At 39.2% G+C, this 17,502-nt stretch overlaps 1 protein-coding gene across 3 annotated transcripts in view; it reads left to right on the top strand.

Moving 5' to 3' along the window:
- The first annotated feature begins 16,061 nt into the window (after positions 1-16,061).
- Positions 16,062-17,502, top strand: part of usp25 (ubiquitin specific peptidase 25) — a 36,335-nt gene continuing 34,894 nt past the window's right edge. For all 3 annotated transcript variants that reach the window (XM_080748471.1, XM_080748470.1, XM_080748472.1), the window contains exon 1: positions 16,062-16,285. In XM_080748471.1, the coding sequence (XP_080604597.1) occupies positions 16,244-16,285 (42 nt within the window). In that variant the 5' untranslated portion in view covers positions 16,062-16,243. The remainder of the gene's footprint in view (positions 16,286-17,502) is intronic.

The following is a 17,502-nucleotide window of genomic DNA, read 5'->3' as shown; positions in this document are numbered from 1 at the left end:
CACCTTTATAAGTTACCTAGAAGCAAAGTTATTGCCATTTCCCGTTTTTGGCAATTAATTGGCTAATTATGCTAATTACACATGCTAAACCCAAAAAGAAAAATTGAAGACATGTTTTTTTGGCATTGTGAGAACCCCAAGAATGAAGATATACATGTCTTCAACAATTATCATTCCAAAATTACAACCAGCAGAATCACTTCATTGGCTCCCCCACTAGTTAGGGTTTTTGTCTTTTTTTGAAATTTGTCGTTTTTGAAAACGACAAATACAAAAAAACATTATTGAATTCAAGTCTCCATGGGGTGAGTAATCATTCGTCATTTTGGGGGTGAACTACTCCTTTAAGTCATTTTGGGGGTGAACTACTCCTTTAAGTCATTTTGGGAGTGAACTACTCTTTTAAGTCATTTTGGGGGTGAACTACTCCTTTAAGCCCATATCTAACAAGACTTCATATGGGAATGCCGGCCATACCATTACAACAGAATCCATATATGGCCAAGAGTATACGAGCTCACAACGCCGCAAGGCGTTGTAGATCAGCTACCTGTATTTTCACAGTGTTTGCCTATTTCTTACATAATATTTGACAAATTCTCCAATTTGGTATTAAAAAGGTATTATATAAATCATTAAAAATTGTAGATACCCTGTATAGACTTATACTGTATGTTGGTTTGTTTACTGTTGAGTGAGAAATCAATGTTGCACATTAAGCTAATCATCTGAGGACCCCCCAAAATAATTTGTGGATCCCCCTGGATTTCCTAACCCCTATAGGCAGCCCAGTGGTTCTCAAAGTGGGGTCCTGGTCAACCAGTGGTTCTTGAGGGGGTTCCAGGGGTCCCTAACAGAGAAATTCAAATAGCAACAAAATCAGTCTAAACTGTTAAAATCTGTCGTCCATTCCTGGGCCACAGGGTAGTGGTCCAGGCACCTGGGCTGTAATCAAGCCTTGCAGCGCCGCAGGTTTGAGTCCCGATCCTGACGACCTTTGCTGCGTGTTACCCCCCTTCTCCTCGCCCCCCCCCCCCCCCCCCCCCCCCCCATATCTCTCCCCGTTTCCTGTCAGACTACTATACATCTATCAATAAAGGCAGAAAAAGCAAAAAAATTAAAATAAATAAATAAAATCTTTTAAAAAAGAAAAAAAAACATCTGTCATCCAGATGTGACTAAAAGGTACAGTCATTTTGTATTTTAATACAAAATGTGGATGCCAGAGAGTTAACCTCCCTGTTCCCTGCTCTAGCCCGCATACAGTATAGGACACACAATATCAAAACACTTGCATTATTTATATTATTTTGTATCATGTATTATTTAGGCCATTGTTTCAGGGGGTTTGTATGTCAGGGAATAGTAGGCCTATGCTGCTTTGGAAATAATAAGTCTACCGTAGTAAAATCATTATTATAGGATTTGGTAAAACCAAAATAACTGAATCATTTGATTGATTGATTGATTGATTGATTGATTGATCTACGGTAAGCTATAATTAACTATATTGAGCTATAGCTATAGATTATGTGTAGCCAGTGCGGCAGTGAGAGCTGTACAGGGGCAATGAGTCAAGTAGGAACTGTTTCAAACCCTGTGTTCATACAGTTGATGTGCTGCCATCAAGTGCATCAGTGGTTCTCAAAGTGGGGTCCGGGAACCCCAACGGGTCCTTGAGGGGATCCAAGGGGGTCCCCCTTAAAATAAGTCAGCATAGCATCAAACAATCATATCACTTAAACCCCTTTAACCTGTCGTGATATACATCGGCTATTTTAAAATACTCTTATAGTGCTATTTTGTGTGAAAATATTTTATTTCAACAATACAACTCTTATTTGGGCGTCCTTGGCACAAACTCCTTTCAGATGGGAGACTGCGGCCACTGACACTATAAGGGAATTGGGAGTCCTTGACATAAAAACGTTTGATAACTACTGAAATATACCTGTATATATCGATTGTATGCCTCCACCAACCAGTTGCGGTTTACATCCATGTCTGCCTAGTCTGATATAGTTGTAGTGAAGACTTGAAGGAATATAATTAAGTGTTTTGTGAGGTCACAGTGACATTGACCGTTGACCACCATTGAGTTCATCCTTGAGTCCAATTTTAAATTCCCACACGGCTTGACCTTTGACCACCTAATTGTAATCAGTTCATCCTTGAGTCCAAGTGAACCTTTGTGCTAAATGTCATGAAGTTCCCATATATCACGTTCATGAGGTTGGATGGACGGATGGACGGATGGACGGACGGACGGACGGACTGGGTGGGGGGAGCATTTCCTAAGCTTTACGAATGGTTATATCGTTAGCCTCATAACATAATTGCCTAAGTAATCTTTTGGCCAAATTGACATTTCTGCCTAGCTCTACTCTCCTAACACTCCTGCACCATTGTCCCTTACTGCCTATGTCTTAAGCCAATCAGAAGGCTTGTTACATTCCAAAAATGGCAGAAAGTGCTTTTTGTATATTCTTTTTAGCATTCTGATATAGACCGAGAACGTTGGTAATAAGGATGAATCAGCAGTTTTAGGAGAGTAGAGTAAGCTGTAACATGCAGATGTAAATAAAGGCAGATAAACATGACATAGTGTTTTACTTTCTGTCTAACTCATTTAGGTGAGTGTTATTTTTATTTGTTTTGGCCTTTGTTTTTCTCCTGAAAACCTTACAAAAATGACGCAGGCAATCATGCTATGAGGCTAACTACATATAATAGCTATTGAGGGTTCCTTTATTTGATGTAATGCAACAACAAAATTCTGAGCTATTCTATTCTGGGAAGATGGTGGCCAGAAGTTGGAGTGGTTGTTTAATTATGAAGTATTTAAGGGCACATTATGTTTTTAGAGACTGGAGTAGAAGAGAATCTCAGCTCTTCAAGTAGGTTCATGTCCGGCCTCCTGCTATGATGTAACAGACCCAGTGTTGTATTTCTTTAATACATATCAGCACAATTCTGTTCCAACATCAGCCCAAACTCTGCAAATCTTGTTTCTGTGCTAATTTAAACTTGACAGGAATGTTTATGTAGTCTACATGAAGAGAAATACAGCAACTCATTAATAGTAATATAGGCCTAATTATTGACAAGCTCCACCGGCTGTCCCTCTGTCTGTCCCTCTGTCTGTCTGTCTGTCTGTCTGCCTGTCTGTCTGTCTGTCTGTCTGTCTGTCTGTCTCGTCACGTCACGTCACGTCACGTCACGTCACGTCACGTCACGTCACGTCACGTCACGTCACGTCACACTTTTGGCCCCACTCTTATCTCCACCACCATCCATGTAAAACTTTGCACACTAGTCCTTGGCTGGCAAACCACAACCTCCAGCCCTGATTTATCACATCTCACTCTTCTAGCACCACCATGAGGCCGATTTTTGCAAAACACATTTTTGGACACTGCTCCTACCGATTTTGCTTTAAAATCACACATCTCTAACATCATGTCATCAACATGGATCTGTCCCATTTCCCATATTCCCTCCTGATTGGCTACGATTGCCTTCTAAAGTGTGTATGCGACCTGGCGGTCGCTTATCTCCCGATTAGGGAGTCTTACTGGTATTCAGAGATTAGACACAAGCTACAGTTGTAGAGGGCTAGCTTGACCAATCAAATCTAGATGTTACATTTGTGATGCTCACTGTCCAATCAAATCCGGAAAATTATGTTTGTGACATCCACCCACTATCCACCCAGACTGTGTTGTGGCAAATGTATGTGTTATTATTTCATTTTGTTCATTTAAAATGTATTCATATTTTGTATGCATGTTTTTGGTTTGGAACCATAATCAATATGGGTAACTCTACAGGAAGTACCCCCTCCTCTTCAATGCTAAAGGTAAGTATGTTTGGGAGACACATTTCTGTGAGTACCAAAAAAAGGGGGATCCTATAAAGGGTTCTTGTCATGACTACTTCCTCAGACTACTATGGTAATCAAAAAAGTCAACCAACGAATTTGTTTCTTGCAGATGGTCGCCCCGCTGGTCAATAGCAATACACAGAAGATTCTAGGAGGTGCACTCATTCTGCCCCTCCTTGACTATGGAGTCCACATAATGGTATTGCGATGCCCCAAATACCTTGAAATCAAATCTCCAAACAAATTTGTTCTCCTGCTATACCACTACATGTGGAACACCGTACTGAAAGCCTTAAAGGAGTGTAAATCCCTAACCTCCTTTAAAATCGGTCTGAAAAGTCACTTACAGGCAGTATTTTTTTCTTTTGCTATTGATGTTATCCTCTACATAGTACTATGTTCTGGTTACATAGTATGTGTTACTGGCTTTCCTCAGGCCTCAATGCTTGGACATCCCAAGATGCCGAAATGAGAGATACAAGAAATCACCAATCCCATATATGTGCAGACTCGTCTTAAATGATAATGGATTTTAGATTTAATATATATATTTTTAAGGTATTCGTTTTTTTTTGCTTAGACAACTTAGATTCTGAACTTTTGATTTGTTGAGATTTATGTTTTATATTGTAATCAGCAAACCGGCTACACAGAATCACCGGCAGCCTGTCATGGCGACCCTGTGAGTTTGAGTGCCGTTACTGTTTGTACTTGGAGGAACTAAGCCCGCCAGCACCACTAGTAGCTGTTTTCCAGGGCAATGACACAGGAGCAGAGGATGAGAACAGCGACAGCCCCACAGCACCTGATGAGCACATTGACCGACACTGCACAAACCAACAACAGGACAACAACGTTGTCCTAAATCACATCCAGAGCTAGGTTGAAGCTATAAGGCCCAGAAAGATCTGCGGTATCATCGCTGGACAAAGAGAGCAAACACACAAACCATATTTGTAGTGGGCCTGCCTTGCTGTCCTCAACAGCTTGCTATAGGCCTACAGATGATGGCATGAACCTAGTTGTGAGACACGGCAGCTTGCGGTTCTGTGGCCACCACAAAAGCTTGCTCCAGGTGGTCCAGTAAGATATGGAGTATATATACTTGGTCCTCTCCTTTTTTACATCTACAAATATATTTGCTGATAAATAGCCAATGTACAAGCTGTCACTCTTGTAAATGTGATATTTTTTGTTTGCCTATTTTCACGGAATGTTTGCCTAACTCTTTCTGTGCCAAATGCCAAAATGGCTCCAAGGTAGATGTGCCACGATTTTGTATGTTTTTCTTTACTATGCAATGAAAATGAAAAAAATGTTTTTTTTTATAATTTCCCCACAGAAACAGACATTGTGATTCAGTGGCAAAAATAATTTTGTCAATCAGACAAATGGTTCCAGAGATAGAGCTGTTTGAATGAAAAAAAGTGTCCATCCACTAGAATGAACACACATGAACACACATTTTCTCAATCAGCTAAACGAGGGAGCGAACACACAAACAGAGAAAAGCATCTCTTTGATCTCAGGTCATTTTGACATCTTTAAAAAAAAAAGATTTTTTTTTCTCCTATACAAAAAACACAAAAACCGTCAAAACCGTCATTGGCACCCAGGGCTTTTGATAAAAAAACGTCAAAAACCGTCATTGGCACAGAATGGCCAGAAATGGGCTGTTAACGTTCAAATGGCTAAGTGGCCATAGGTGGCCCAGACTAGACTACGCCTGGTTACCACAGCAGAGAAGCTGGTCACGGAGGTATTTCTGTCATGTTGGGGCTCCTGCAGGAGCTAGACAGTGACCAGGGACTGGATTACTTCACAGTTTTCACACATCTGTAAGAAAGACTGCAAGAGACATGCATGAACTGGTCGGCAAAGCACTTGCTTAGGCTATAGGGCTCACTAGAAATGGTACCTACCTCATTGTGAATCATACCTACCGTATGCTTGCCAATGTGTGGGAGCGGACTTTGCTCAAGGGAACTGTATGTGGGTGTTCAACCCCTACTGGAAAAAGGAGGTGCCACCGAAGCTTCACAGCAAAAGGACTGGGCAATGTATTGTTCTGGGGAAGCTGTCTGACGTCGCCTACTGGATACCAATGCTAGGGGGCCACAAGGAGGTTGACCAGCTGGCACCTTACTGGCCTTCGATCAGTATGGAGAAAAGCCTAGTGGAGGAGGACACACCCTCGTTCCTCACCCTGGGACACAAGAGCCCTTGAGTCAAGGTGGATGAATATGCCTCAGCGCCTCTGGGACTCAGGGGGCACTGGGGACAGCATGCAAGACCCCAGACGTGGGGCTGTGTAGCATCCTGGGCTGTGCATTGGACAGAGGAGTGGCTTCCCAGCATGCCTCGGGGGCTCACACTGTGAATTAAGGGCTGTCCATACTATCTCTGACCTTTTCAAATTCAGGATAATGCTTTGTTGTGAGTGACATCATTTTGTAGTAGAACCGGGCCTTTCAGACGAAAGGTTTGGTGGTCGCAGATAGTATGGACAGCTCTTTATTGTTCTATTATTGTTATTCTGTTATTATTTTCTATGGGAATGTGTTGTAGGGAATTGTTATCAATGTCATTGTGTTATGTTCATTTACCACTTGTTTTACTTAGAGCACTCCCTTCTCCTTCTGTGCTCTTGAGTAATTTCAATGAGATTTGTGAATAAAAGTGTTCCGAGTATAAAGGTTTTGGTTGTTCTCATGAGAATGTCCTCTGAGCAGAAGTTCACCAGGAATTATATTTAGTGGCAAACATTAATAATTAAGGTCTATGCCTGTAGTCAGGAAACCTATGCAGGAGCAAAACAAAACAATGTGTGTGCCATTAATACAAGAATTGTTAAGCAGCTGCAGTCACTTGTATTAATCCTGGTATTCAGGCCCAAATATAACTTTTGAGATTCACGGTCACCATGAACCAGTCTGATAATATAAAGTTCATATAATTTGACTCATTATGAGAGGGGCATTCATCCAATGAGATAATATGTCACTATGCACAATATGTACTGCACTAGTATTGACTCTTTGGATAGATTTGCATGAAATGTGTGCACGTTGATAGACCAATTCAAGTGTCTGTCTGCATGCTTGATTGTGTAACCCACTTTGACTTGAGATAATTATGTTACAAAACCAAAACACAGGCTTTAATTCCTGATTATAAACAAGGATGTTAATAGAAGTAGTGCTTATGAGAATCCTAGCATATAGCTGGTCTCACTATTGTCACTTCTGTTACAATTCTCCGGTCTTTCCATGCCTGCACTCTCTTTTTCAGCACGTTATTAGACTATTCTGACAAATACAGAGCAGTGGGGATCTTTTGATCCTGCAGTGTGTAAAGCCATGCTGATTATTTGTTATTTTCTATCAGCATTGCAACACAGACAAAACATAACTAGGCTTAAGTTGGTTCTTGCATTTAGGACCCACTTTCTTGTTGCACAAACATCTCTATCCCGTATATATGCTGTACAATATCTATACAGTATTTCAGCCATGTTGTCTGTCAAAGGATAGTGCTCACTGTTTGACTTGTCAATTGATTTATCAGTTTGTTCCTGTCTGATTGGTTTACCGACTGCTGTCCCGATATACTAACTGATGGCTCTATACGTTCTGCCCTTGGGTCAAACTGTGTGATATGTTTTTGTCAGCCAAGAGAGCTGTTTTAGGAAGCCTCCTGATAGCTCAAGGTAACCTTCACACACTCTGGTGGTCAGTCAATATTTCAGCATGCAGCACATAAAAAAGTATAAAATATTGATTAAGTAGCAGTGCTGAAAATTGGAAAGCAGACTCTGTGATTTACTGTGTTACTTGATTTACAAAGTGAAATCATTTTCATGAATCATTTGCTTTTCCTCATTACTCCTATACTGCTATGTGGATCTGTCCTTATACAAACTGATGGTGCACTCCAAATGATATGCTATGTTGCCATCTGCTGGACAAAGATTAAACACTTTGTGCAACACTGCCCAATTCCCCTACCTGGCAATAATCAATGTATCTGTATCTGTATCTGGATTAAACACATAAATACATTTAAATCACAACTATAAGTACTCAGAGAGACGATACATGACACATTAGCATAGGGCCAAGCTATGACCTTGTGTTGTGACCTTGACCTTAACCCAAACTAAGCAAAATCTGATCAACATCAGATTAAAACTGTTCAACCACACACACACACACACACACACACACACACACACACACACACACACACACACACACACACACACACACACACACACACACACACACACTATATATATATATATATATATATATATATATATATATATATATATATATATATATATATATATATAAAAGAAATATATATATATATATATATATATATATATATATATATATATATATATATATATATATATATATATTAAAGAAATATATTATATATATATATATATATATATATATATATATTCTTTAATATTTATACAAAAGCAGGGATATGTTTTTAGAGACATCAGACTTCAGAATCAGAATTATATCAAAGTAAAGTAAAAGTGACAAAGGACCCAACATATCACAAAGACTGGTATGCTCCTTTAAATGTTCCCGATAACACCAACAAGTTGAGAGTATGCCAATGAATATTTATATGCACCAGTTAGATGACACACAAAAGAAGAAGGGGAAAACATCTTTGTATTAATAAAGGGTCTGTAAATACATCAGTTACAATGAGTACAGCGAAGCATCTGAACATTAAAGAATGACCTAGTTCTACATTGGCCTGCAAGACTATTCCCTTCCATCGTCTGTTGAATAAATAACTGGACAGTTTTTGGATAGTGGTACCATGTTACTATGAGGAAGCATTCCACATATTGGAGTGCAATGGTGGAAGTATTACTCAGATTTTCTTTTCTTACTTAGGTAAAGGTAATGATACCACTACATGCTCTGTCACAGGTGAAAGTCCTGTATTATAATTTTACTTAAGTAAACGTACAAAAGTCATGGCATCAAAATATACAATACCAAAGTAAAAGTAGGCTTCTCAGATTTCTCAAAATGTCAAACATTAAAAAAGAGAGGAGATCTAAAAGCTCAACATGTCGTGATGCGAAGTGTTGTGAGCTTACACATAGCATATCCATCCAAACATTATGTAGGCCTTCAAGAAGTTTTGAAATAAGTTGCAGTGCATGATGAGCATAGCAGCTGGTATTGTTTATGACATAGTGTAAGAAGAGTAGCAGTTAGTTGTTCATGTGATTAAGGTGCAGGGTATTGGCAAGTGTCAAGTTCAACCACATAATCAAAGTCCACAAAAGGTTTCATTACTGGTTTAATCCATGACAATATATATACATTTTTTTTTAAATGGAGGTAAATACATATAATAATTTTAAATTATATTTTTAAGGTAGGGTAAGTGATTTGTTTTTGTTAAAATAAGTTAATAACTATATATTCTTTCTGATACTAATCATTGCGATCAAGTGTTGTTTGTCTCCCTATCTCTTCAGCTCTTTAATAAACTCTTTAAGCTCTTTAAGAAAATACATTTTCAGGTTGGGATACCAATTGTATCCAATCAAGAGAGAGAACTCATACAGGATACAGGATAAAAATAAATTGTAACTGAAACAATAAAAACAAATTAAAACATATTGATGATAAATCTGAAAATGTATTTTTGGTTTATTTAATTGCTGGAGAGTAACACTCTCTTTATATAGCAATGAATACTGCTATCACCTATCAGAATAACAGAAATATTTTTGTTTTGACCAAAGAATATTGCTTACTGGCTAATATTTCTACAATTGCTACAAATTGTTACAAAACCTTTGGAGAGGTAATTTTGTGCATGAAGAAGTTGATGGGTAAATTTAGTTCTGGTATTGATGTAGGCCTGTCATGCATGTTCAAATCATGTACTTTAAATTTTTTCCCACCATTTTCCACAGCATACCTTTATTCGTCTTTTTAGTTTTAGTTTTTAGTTTTAGGGGGAAAACATAAATGTTAATTAAAATTTGACAATTTAACATTGAGGTGTAGCTGTTGTAGCCTGAACACCACCTTAAGTCCAAATGAGGAAATCTTAGGATTTATGATCCAAGGCAGAGCTAAATTTCCACCTCATATCATGCCCAAGTTAACAAAATATTTGAACTGAGAACATGTTAAATGCATCTTTATACGCTGACCGACCAGCATAAAGATGCATTCACGCTGGAACAAATTTTCTACGAACAGGTTGCTAGATATCTAGAAGAGAATGATTTGATTTATGAGTTCCAATCTGGCTTCAGAGAGTCCCATTATACAGACACATGCCTCCTCTAGTTGAACGACTGCATCAAACGTAAGTTAGACTCAGGCAAATATTGCGGCATGGTCATGCTGGACCTCCAGAAGGCATTTGACCCCGTAGATCACTCACATTCTGATTGACAAATTAAAACCTATCAGTCTTGACAGCACAGCAGTGAGATGTATGCAATCTTATTTGGTGGGGAGAGAACAGTATCACTATATAAGCGTGGGGTGGCTCACGTTAGCTGACAGAGTAAAGCATCTTGCACTGGGCCTGGTGTACACCACCAAGATAACCACGTACCTGACAAAATACTTCCTAAACATCAAGGATGTCCACAATTACAATACCAGAGGCATCTCAACAAATCACATTCAACCCAGATTTGACTCTTAAAAAAATTCTAATTTGTTCTCCTTCTATACCACAAACATGTAGAACACCCTACCGCAAGCCTTTAAGGAGTGTAAATCCCTAACTTCCTTCAAAATCGGTTTGAAACGTCACTTACAGGTGGCTGCTACCCAAAACCTGTAAGACAAGCCCATTCTTACCTCCCCTTTTCCACTGTAAATATATTTTATTTTTGAGCGGTTGTCACGCCACTCCTATGCGTGAGTGTGTGTGTATAGGTTTGTCACTATGCGCACGTATCTATGCGTGTAGCCTGAGCATGAATTGCAATACCGCTGGTGACCACACTCACACACGCACGCACGCACGCACGCACGCACGCACACACACACACACACACACACACACACACACACACACACACACACACACACACACACACACACACACACACACACACACAATCGTGTGTACACACACACATACACACGCGCACACACACACACACAGGCATACACACACACACACACACACACACACACACACACACACACACACACACACACACACACACACACACACACACACACACACACACACACACACACACACAGTGCCGGTTCTAGGACTCAGGTGGCCATATGCAAGATAATTTTAGGTGGCCCCCCGCTGACAGAAAATTGCTGTGTAGTATATTTTTGTATAACTATATCAAGTCAATACTGTGTTGGAATCAACTGGAGTTCAAATATTGATGTTTTGAATGGGGAATACAATGGCATATTCTGATTTTAGATCAAATAATGAGTTGCTAGTCCCTAGCAACTCATCGCCCTGAAAAACCACTTACAGGCGGCAGCAGTTCGCAACTGGCAATAACAAACCTAGCCCCCCCCCCCCTTTTTATTTTTCTCCTGCATATCTACTGCAAAGTACTGTGTTCTATCCATCTGTCATTCAATGTTATATGAGATACTTCAATGGTTTCCTGTGTAAATAAGCCAAGTGCTTTTCTAGGATCTCCTTTTAGTTGACCTTATACCAGTGAACTGTACCGTCATGAAACTGTATCTTTTTCTATGCAAACTTCTAATAAAGTCTTCAATCAATCAATCAATGCTATTATTGCTTTTATTGGGTAAATTCTCATTTATTGGTGAATAGGTTTTCCAACCAATTTATCCCATGACTTTATGACATATTTGCTGTACGTACATCAACGCACATCATATGGTGGGTTTGGAGGTAATAGGGGGCATGCAGGCATATGCAAGTTGGTTGCCAGTGATGGTGGTTCAAGGAACTCCATATGTAGCATGGCTATGCATAAGGCCTATGTCAGTCTGAGTCTGGATCACTAGATAGTCCCGCTCATCCCAAGTGGACCTCCATGCAGATCTGCTGGCTCCTATGCCCAAGATCAATGCCCGCGGGCAGACATAGGTATGATGTGGGTCGGCCCCCAGTGGTGTCTGGCAGACTGGCTCACAGGAGAGTCTGGTTGTTTCTAAAGGCGCCTTTCCATTGGCATGGCACCACCCCACTCCACCCCACCCGACCCCACACACTTGTGCCAGGTTTTCCACTACAAGGAACTGGGTAGAGTTGTGCGCAAAGTGGTACAAAACATGTGTGGTACTATAAAGTATCCACTCTAGAGTAGATCGGAGCTCGGCTAAGCAGGGCCAAAGCAGTGACGTATAATGCTGCTGATTGGTCAGTAAGTAACATTACCAGGGGTCATCAGTGAGTTATCATTATGACTGAAAAGGTCAAACATCTCTTCTTATTCCCTGTGGTGCAAACTATTCTACTTCTTCTTATTCCCAGTGATGCAAACTATTTGAAATCTGGCAATTCTCATTTGAGATACTATCAATAGAGTACTTTGTTTTGAACGAACAGGACCTTCCTTCCTTGAGTTTTCTTCAAGTGTCAAAGTTTTTTAACGCAGAGACCGTCATACATTTTAAATTAGACATAAACGAGCAGCGACAGTAAAAACTTCAGCTATACTTTTAATGAAGGCACCAACAAGCAGTGGGAGAAAAAAACAAAAGAAAGAATAAATATTTCAGGGACCACACACGCTTCTCAGATGAACATGATGTAACTTGTTTTTTCCTGTATGACGTCTAATAAAATCAAATCAAGGATACATATTGTGATCTTCTGAATATTATGACACGGCTTGGTGAGTTGATAAGAACACATTGTTACGTGTGTAACACGCTACGATGTCATCATTATGGCATGGGCTATTCCCTTCTCCCCTCTTCATAGTTAAAAGAATTGTAAAAGAAAAACAGAACAAACCAAAGTGTCTGAGCACAGGTGAATACGGAAAGTAATGCATGTCTGTCTGATAGCAGCAGGGACATACACACACACACACACACACACACACACACACACACACACACACACACACACACACACACACACACACACACACACACACACACACACACACACACACACGCACCACCGCTCACTTCAAACTGGGTTTGATTTTATTTATTTAATTTTTCTCTTATTTTTTGCCCCGTACATGTTTTTTTGAGGATTCCCATAGATTCTCAAGAAGTGGCTTTGTCTGTCCCGTACATGTCCCGTACATGTCCCGTGAATCCATTGGTCAAGCTTCGCATGACAATTTGGCCCTCCAGACAAAATCATTAATTCATTCAGAATTCATAAAAATATAGAACTAAAGCACATAGAAAGTATAGATCTAGAACACAGAATGTATAGATCTAGAACACAGATTTCATAGCTCTAGAACACATAGAATAAAAATTCACCACTTCACTTTGAACCGAGGTTTGATTTTTTTCTTCTTTATAACTGCTTATTTTTTTCTTTTTGTTTTTGATGATATCCTATGCATAGTACTGTGTTCTAACTTCTATCCGTCTGTCTTTCAATGTTATATGATACATAAAGGGTCCCTGTGTAAAGAAACCGTAAAGCTTACTAGGATCTCCTTTTGGTTGACCTTGTACCAGTGAACTGTACTGTCATGAAACTGTAGCTTTTCCTATGCAACCTTCTAATAAAGTCTTCAATCAATCAATCAATCAATCAATCAATCAATCAATCAATCAATCAAACAAACAAACAAACAAACAAACAAACAAACAAACAGCTGTAATATTTCCTTGACTCAAGATTATCTCACAACCTAATTAGGATGGGGTCCCAAAATAGTGTGAGCAATACTGTCTCCCTCCATCTGCAACTCCACGTTCATCAGTTGTTCAGTTGTCTAAAAAACATAATGCAAAAATCAATAACGCCTGAGCCTTGCTGACCATCTACTTTTCCACCTTCAGTTGTGTCTCTACTTCTCATAATCCCAAAATGTTTAAAACATTTTCCCAAGTTTTTGGCCAGTAGGCGGCATATATTGCGCAATCCATAGTTGGGAGCTAAGTGTCATTATCATCATCAATGTCTCAGGTTACAAGAGGGAAGGGGGGGGTCAGATGCACACACACACAGAGAGAGAGAGAGAGAGAGAGAGAGAGAGAGAGAGAGAGAGAGAGAGAGAGAGAGAGAGAGAGAGAGAGAGAGAGATAGATATCTAGAACATAGATCTAGAACACAGAATTCATAGATCTAGAACACAGAATTCATAGATCTAGAACACAGAATTCATAGATCTAGAACACAGAATTCATTGATCTAGAACACAGAATTCATAGATCTAGAACACAGAATTCATTGATCTAGAACACAGAATCAAAAACATAGATCTAGAACACAGAATCAAAAACATAGATCTAGAACACAGAATTCATAGATATAGAACATAGAATTCATAGATATAGAACATAAAATTCATAGATATAGAACATAGAATTCATAGATATAGAACACATAGAATTCATAGATATAGAACACATATAATTCATAGATATAGAACACAGAATTCATAGATATAGAACACAGAATTCATAGATATAGAACACATATAATTCATAGATATAGAACACATAGAATTCATAGATATAGAACACAGAATATGTACAGTACAGTACAGTTAGGTACAGTACAGTAAGGTACAATACAGTACAGTAAAGTACAGTACAGTACAGTAAGATACAATACAGCAAGGTACACAAAAACATAGATCTAGAACACAGAATTCATAGATCTAAAACACAGAATTCATAGCTATAGAACACAGAATATGTACAGTACAGTACAGTACAGTTAGGTACAGTAGAGTACAGTAAAGTACAGTAAGATACAGTACAGCAAGGTAAAGTAGAGTACAGCAAAGTACAGTACAATAAGGTACAGTAGAGTACAGTAAAGTACAGTACAGTAAGGTAAAGTAGATTACAGTAGAGTACAGTACAGTAAGGTACAGTAGAGTACAGTAAAGTACAGTACAGTAATGTATAGTAAGGTACATTAAAGTACAGTACGGTACAGTAGAGTACAGTAAGGTACAGTAAGGTACATTAAAGTACAGTACAGTAAGGTACACTAAGGTGCAGTAGCGTACATTAAAGTACAGTACAGTAAGGTACAGTATAGTACAGTAAAGTACAATACAGTACGGTACAGCAGAGTACATTACAGTAAGGTACAGCAGAGTACAGTAAAGTACAGTACAGTAAGGTACAGTAGTGTACAGTAAAGTACAGTAAAGTACAGTACAGTAAGGTACAGTAGTGTACAGTCACGTAGGCCTACAGTACAGTAAGGTACAGTAGAGTACAGTAAAGTACAGTAGAGTACAGTACAGTAAGGTACAGTAAGGTACAGTAGAGTACAGTAAAGTACAGTACAGTAAGGTATAGTAAGGTACAGTAGAGTACATTAAAGTACAGTAGAGTACATTAAAGTACAGTACAGTAAGGTACAGCCAAGTACAGTAAAGTACAATACAGTACGGTACAGCAGAGTACAGTACAGTAAGGTACAGCAGAGAAGTACAATACAACTGGACAACTGGCCACTAGGGACATGTGGGCACCTGTAGAGGTGGGCACCTGGACAACTGGCCAATAGGGATATGTGGGCACTTGGAGAGGTGGCCACCTAGACAACTGGGCACTAGGGACATAAGCCCCCGCAGGGGGCTTTTTTTCTAGTTATTATTATTGCTGAACCAAGTGACTTAGGAAGCTGTCAGTAGGACAGTCTTTGTCCACCAACTAGTGAAGAAAATAATTAAGTGAGATAATAACAATAATAAGATTTAATGTTTAATAATCATTATATATTTTCCATTAAACAATGTCCTTGAAACCTGCACATATTTTATATGGAATAGGCCTACAGCACCGAAATAAGACAGAAAATAAATAAATGATAATGAAACAAGGACAAATAAAAAACAACAATAAAAAATAACAAAAACCTTGGATATGTATGCATTTTAAACAAAATAAATTACGTCATTCTCACGAGTTCGAGGTGTGACGTAAATGCAGTTCAGACCAGGCATCGGCAATCGAGCCCACAATCCACGGATCTGCAATGTTTTCATTCCCTGAGCCATTAGACCAGTGTTCTGTGTCATGGCGCCCGCCGTCTCCTTACTGATAAACATAAACACACAGCAGGGTGCATCCTAGTTCACGCTTCTATTTCATCGCTCGGATCAAAAGCAACCGCGTAACTCGCACACTTGGTTTGATTTTTACTCAATTTAACTCTCACGCGGCCATGACCGTGGAGCAGAATGTCCTCCAACAGCATTCTCAGAAGGTAAGCAGAGAGATGCTAACGGCTAACGTGTTACTTGCGTGTCGCTCGGCTCGACACAATGACGCATTTTTCGACCCCAAAAAATGACGCATTTTCAACTCTTGAAGAGTGTCGACGTTGCAAGCGCCGACACCGTTTTCTGTTGGAAATGCGTCATTTTTGTCCAAAGCGTAAATTAGTTGGTTGCTCGGTTGGCTAGCTAGCTTTAGCTTATTTGGCTAGTTCATAGTTTCCCGACTATGTATATGGTAGTTACTCCTCCTGCACACTGCTTTAAGTTCCACATTCCGTGTTGTTGTTTTTTGTTTAATAAATAATAAGTTATATTTTAATAGGTAGTGTTTATTGGCCTAACTTAGCAAAATATTAGATAACGTTATGACTCATAACGTATATGTTTTGCTAAGTAGCTAGCTAGACAAGTTTAGCCACGCAAATCTGAGTTTGCTATCCTTCTAATGGTAGTAGTGACCGTTAATGATAAGATAGATACCCAACATTTTCCTTAACTCACTTCTTTAACTAATGCTAACTGTGTTGAAATCGGCAAGGCCAGTTGACAGATAACGGTTTGGAAAACATAACTAAGAAACACAATTTGGTCAAGACTATCATAATTATGCAAATGTCAAAAACTGATCAAATACATCTATGATAGTCTTGCCCCAAGGCTACCATTATCATTGGGCAAGTTGCGTTTAGCTGCGCCTTGGTTAGTGTCTGGTTCTAGAACTGTGTCTTAGGTTTCTAATATCTGCTATGTAACATATCACTGATATATCACTGACTTGTAAACAAACATATGATATGTTTGTTTACAAGTCGTGGTGGTCAGCCGTGACAGTGGTGAGACAAACTTAAGCCGAGAAGGAGACATAGGCGGCTAGCTGGCAGTGGTAACCAAGGACTTGAGCTAATGTGTACAAGGAAGTGTGTTGTGTTGTGTTGTGTTGTGTTGTGTTGTGTTGTGTTGAATGACTGCCAATAATCACAGGAACTTGGAGCAATGACAGATCACCATGTGATAACATACAAATGGCATTTCAAAGTACTGTTGATCACCCAGCTCACTTGTGCTTGGTTATGTAACAGTTTGACTGTAATACTGTTTGTCATGACCAGAAATATACGAATATCTTTAGGTCTCACTCTCAACCCATATTTCTATTGAATACATATGTAGTGTATTACACATGCCCGTGCCAAAAACATTAGTT

Source organism: Nannobrachium achirus, assembly GCF_963921795.1.
Source record: "Nannobrachium achirus genome assembly, chromosome: 19".
NCBI lineage: Eukaryota > Metazoa > Chordata > Actinopteri > Myctophiformes > Myctophidae > Nannobrachium > Nannobrachium achirus.
The sequence above is the reverse complement of the archived record's forward strand: the minus strand, read 5'-3'. Positions and strand labels throughout refer to the sequence as shown.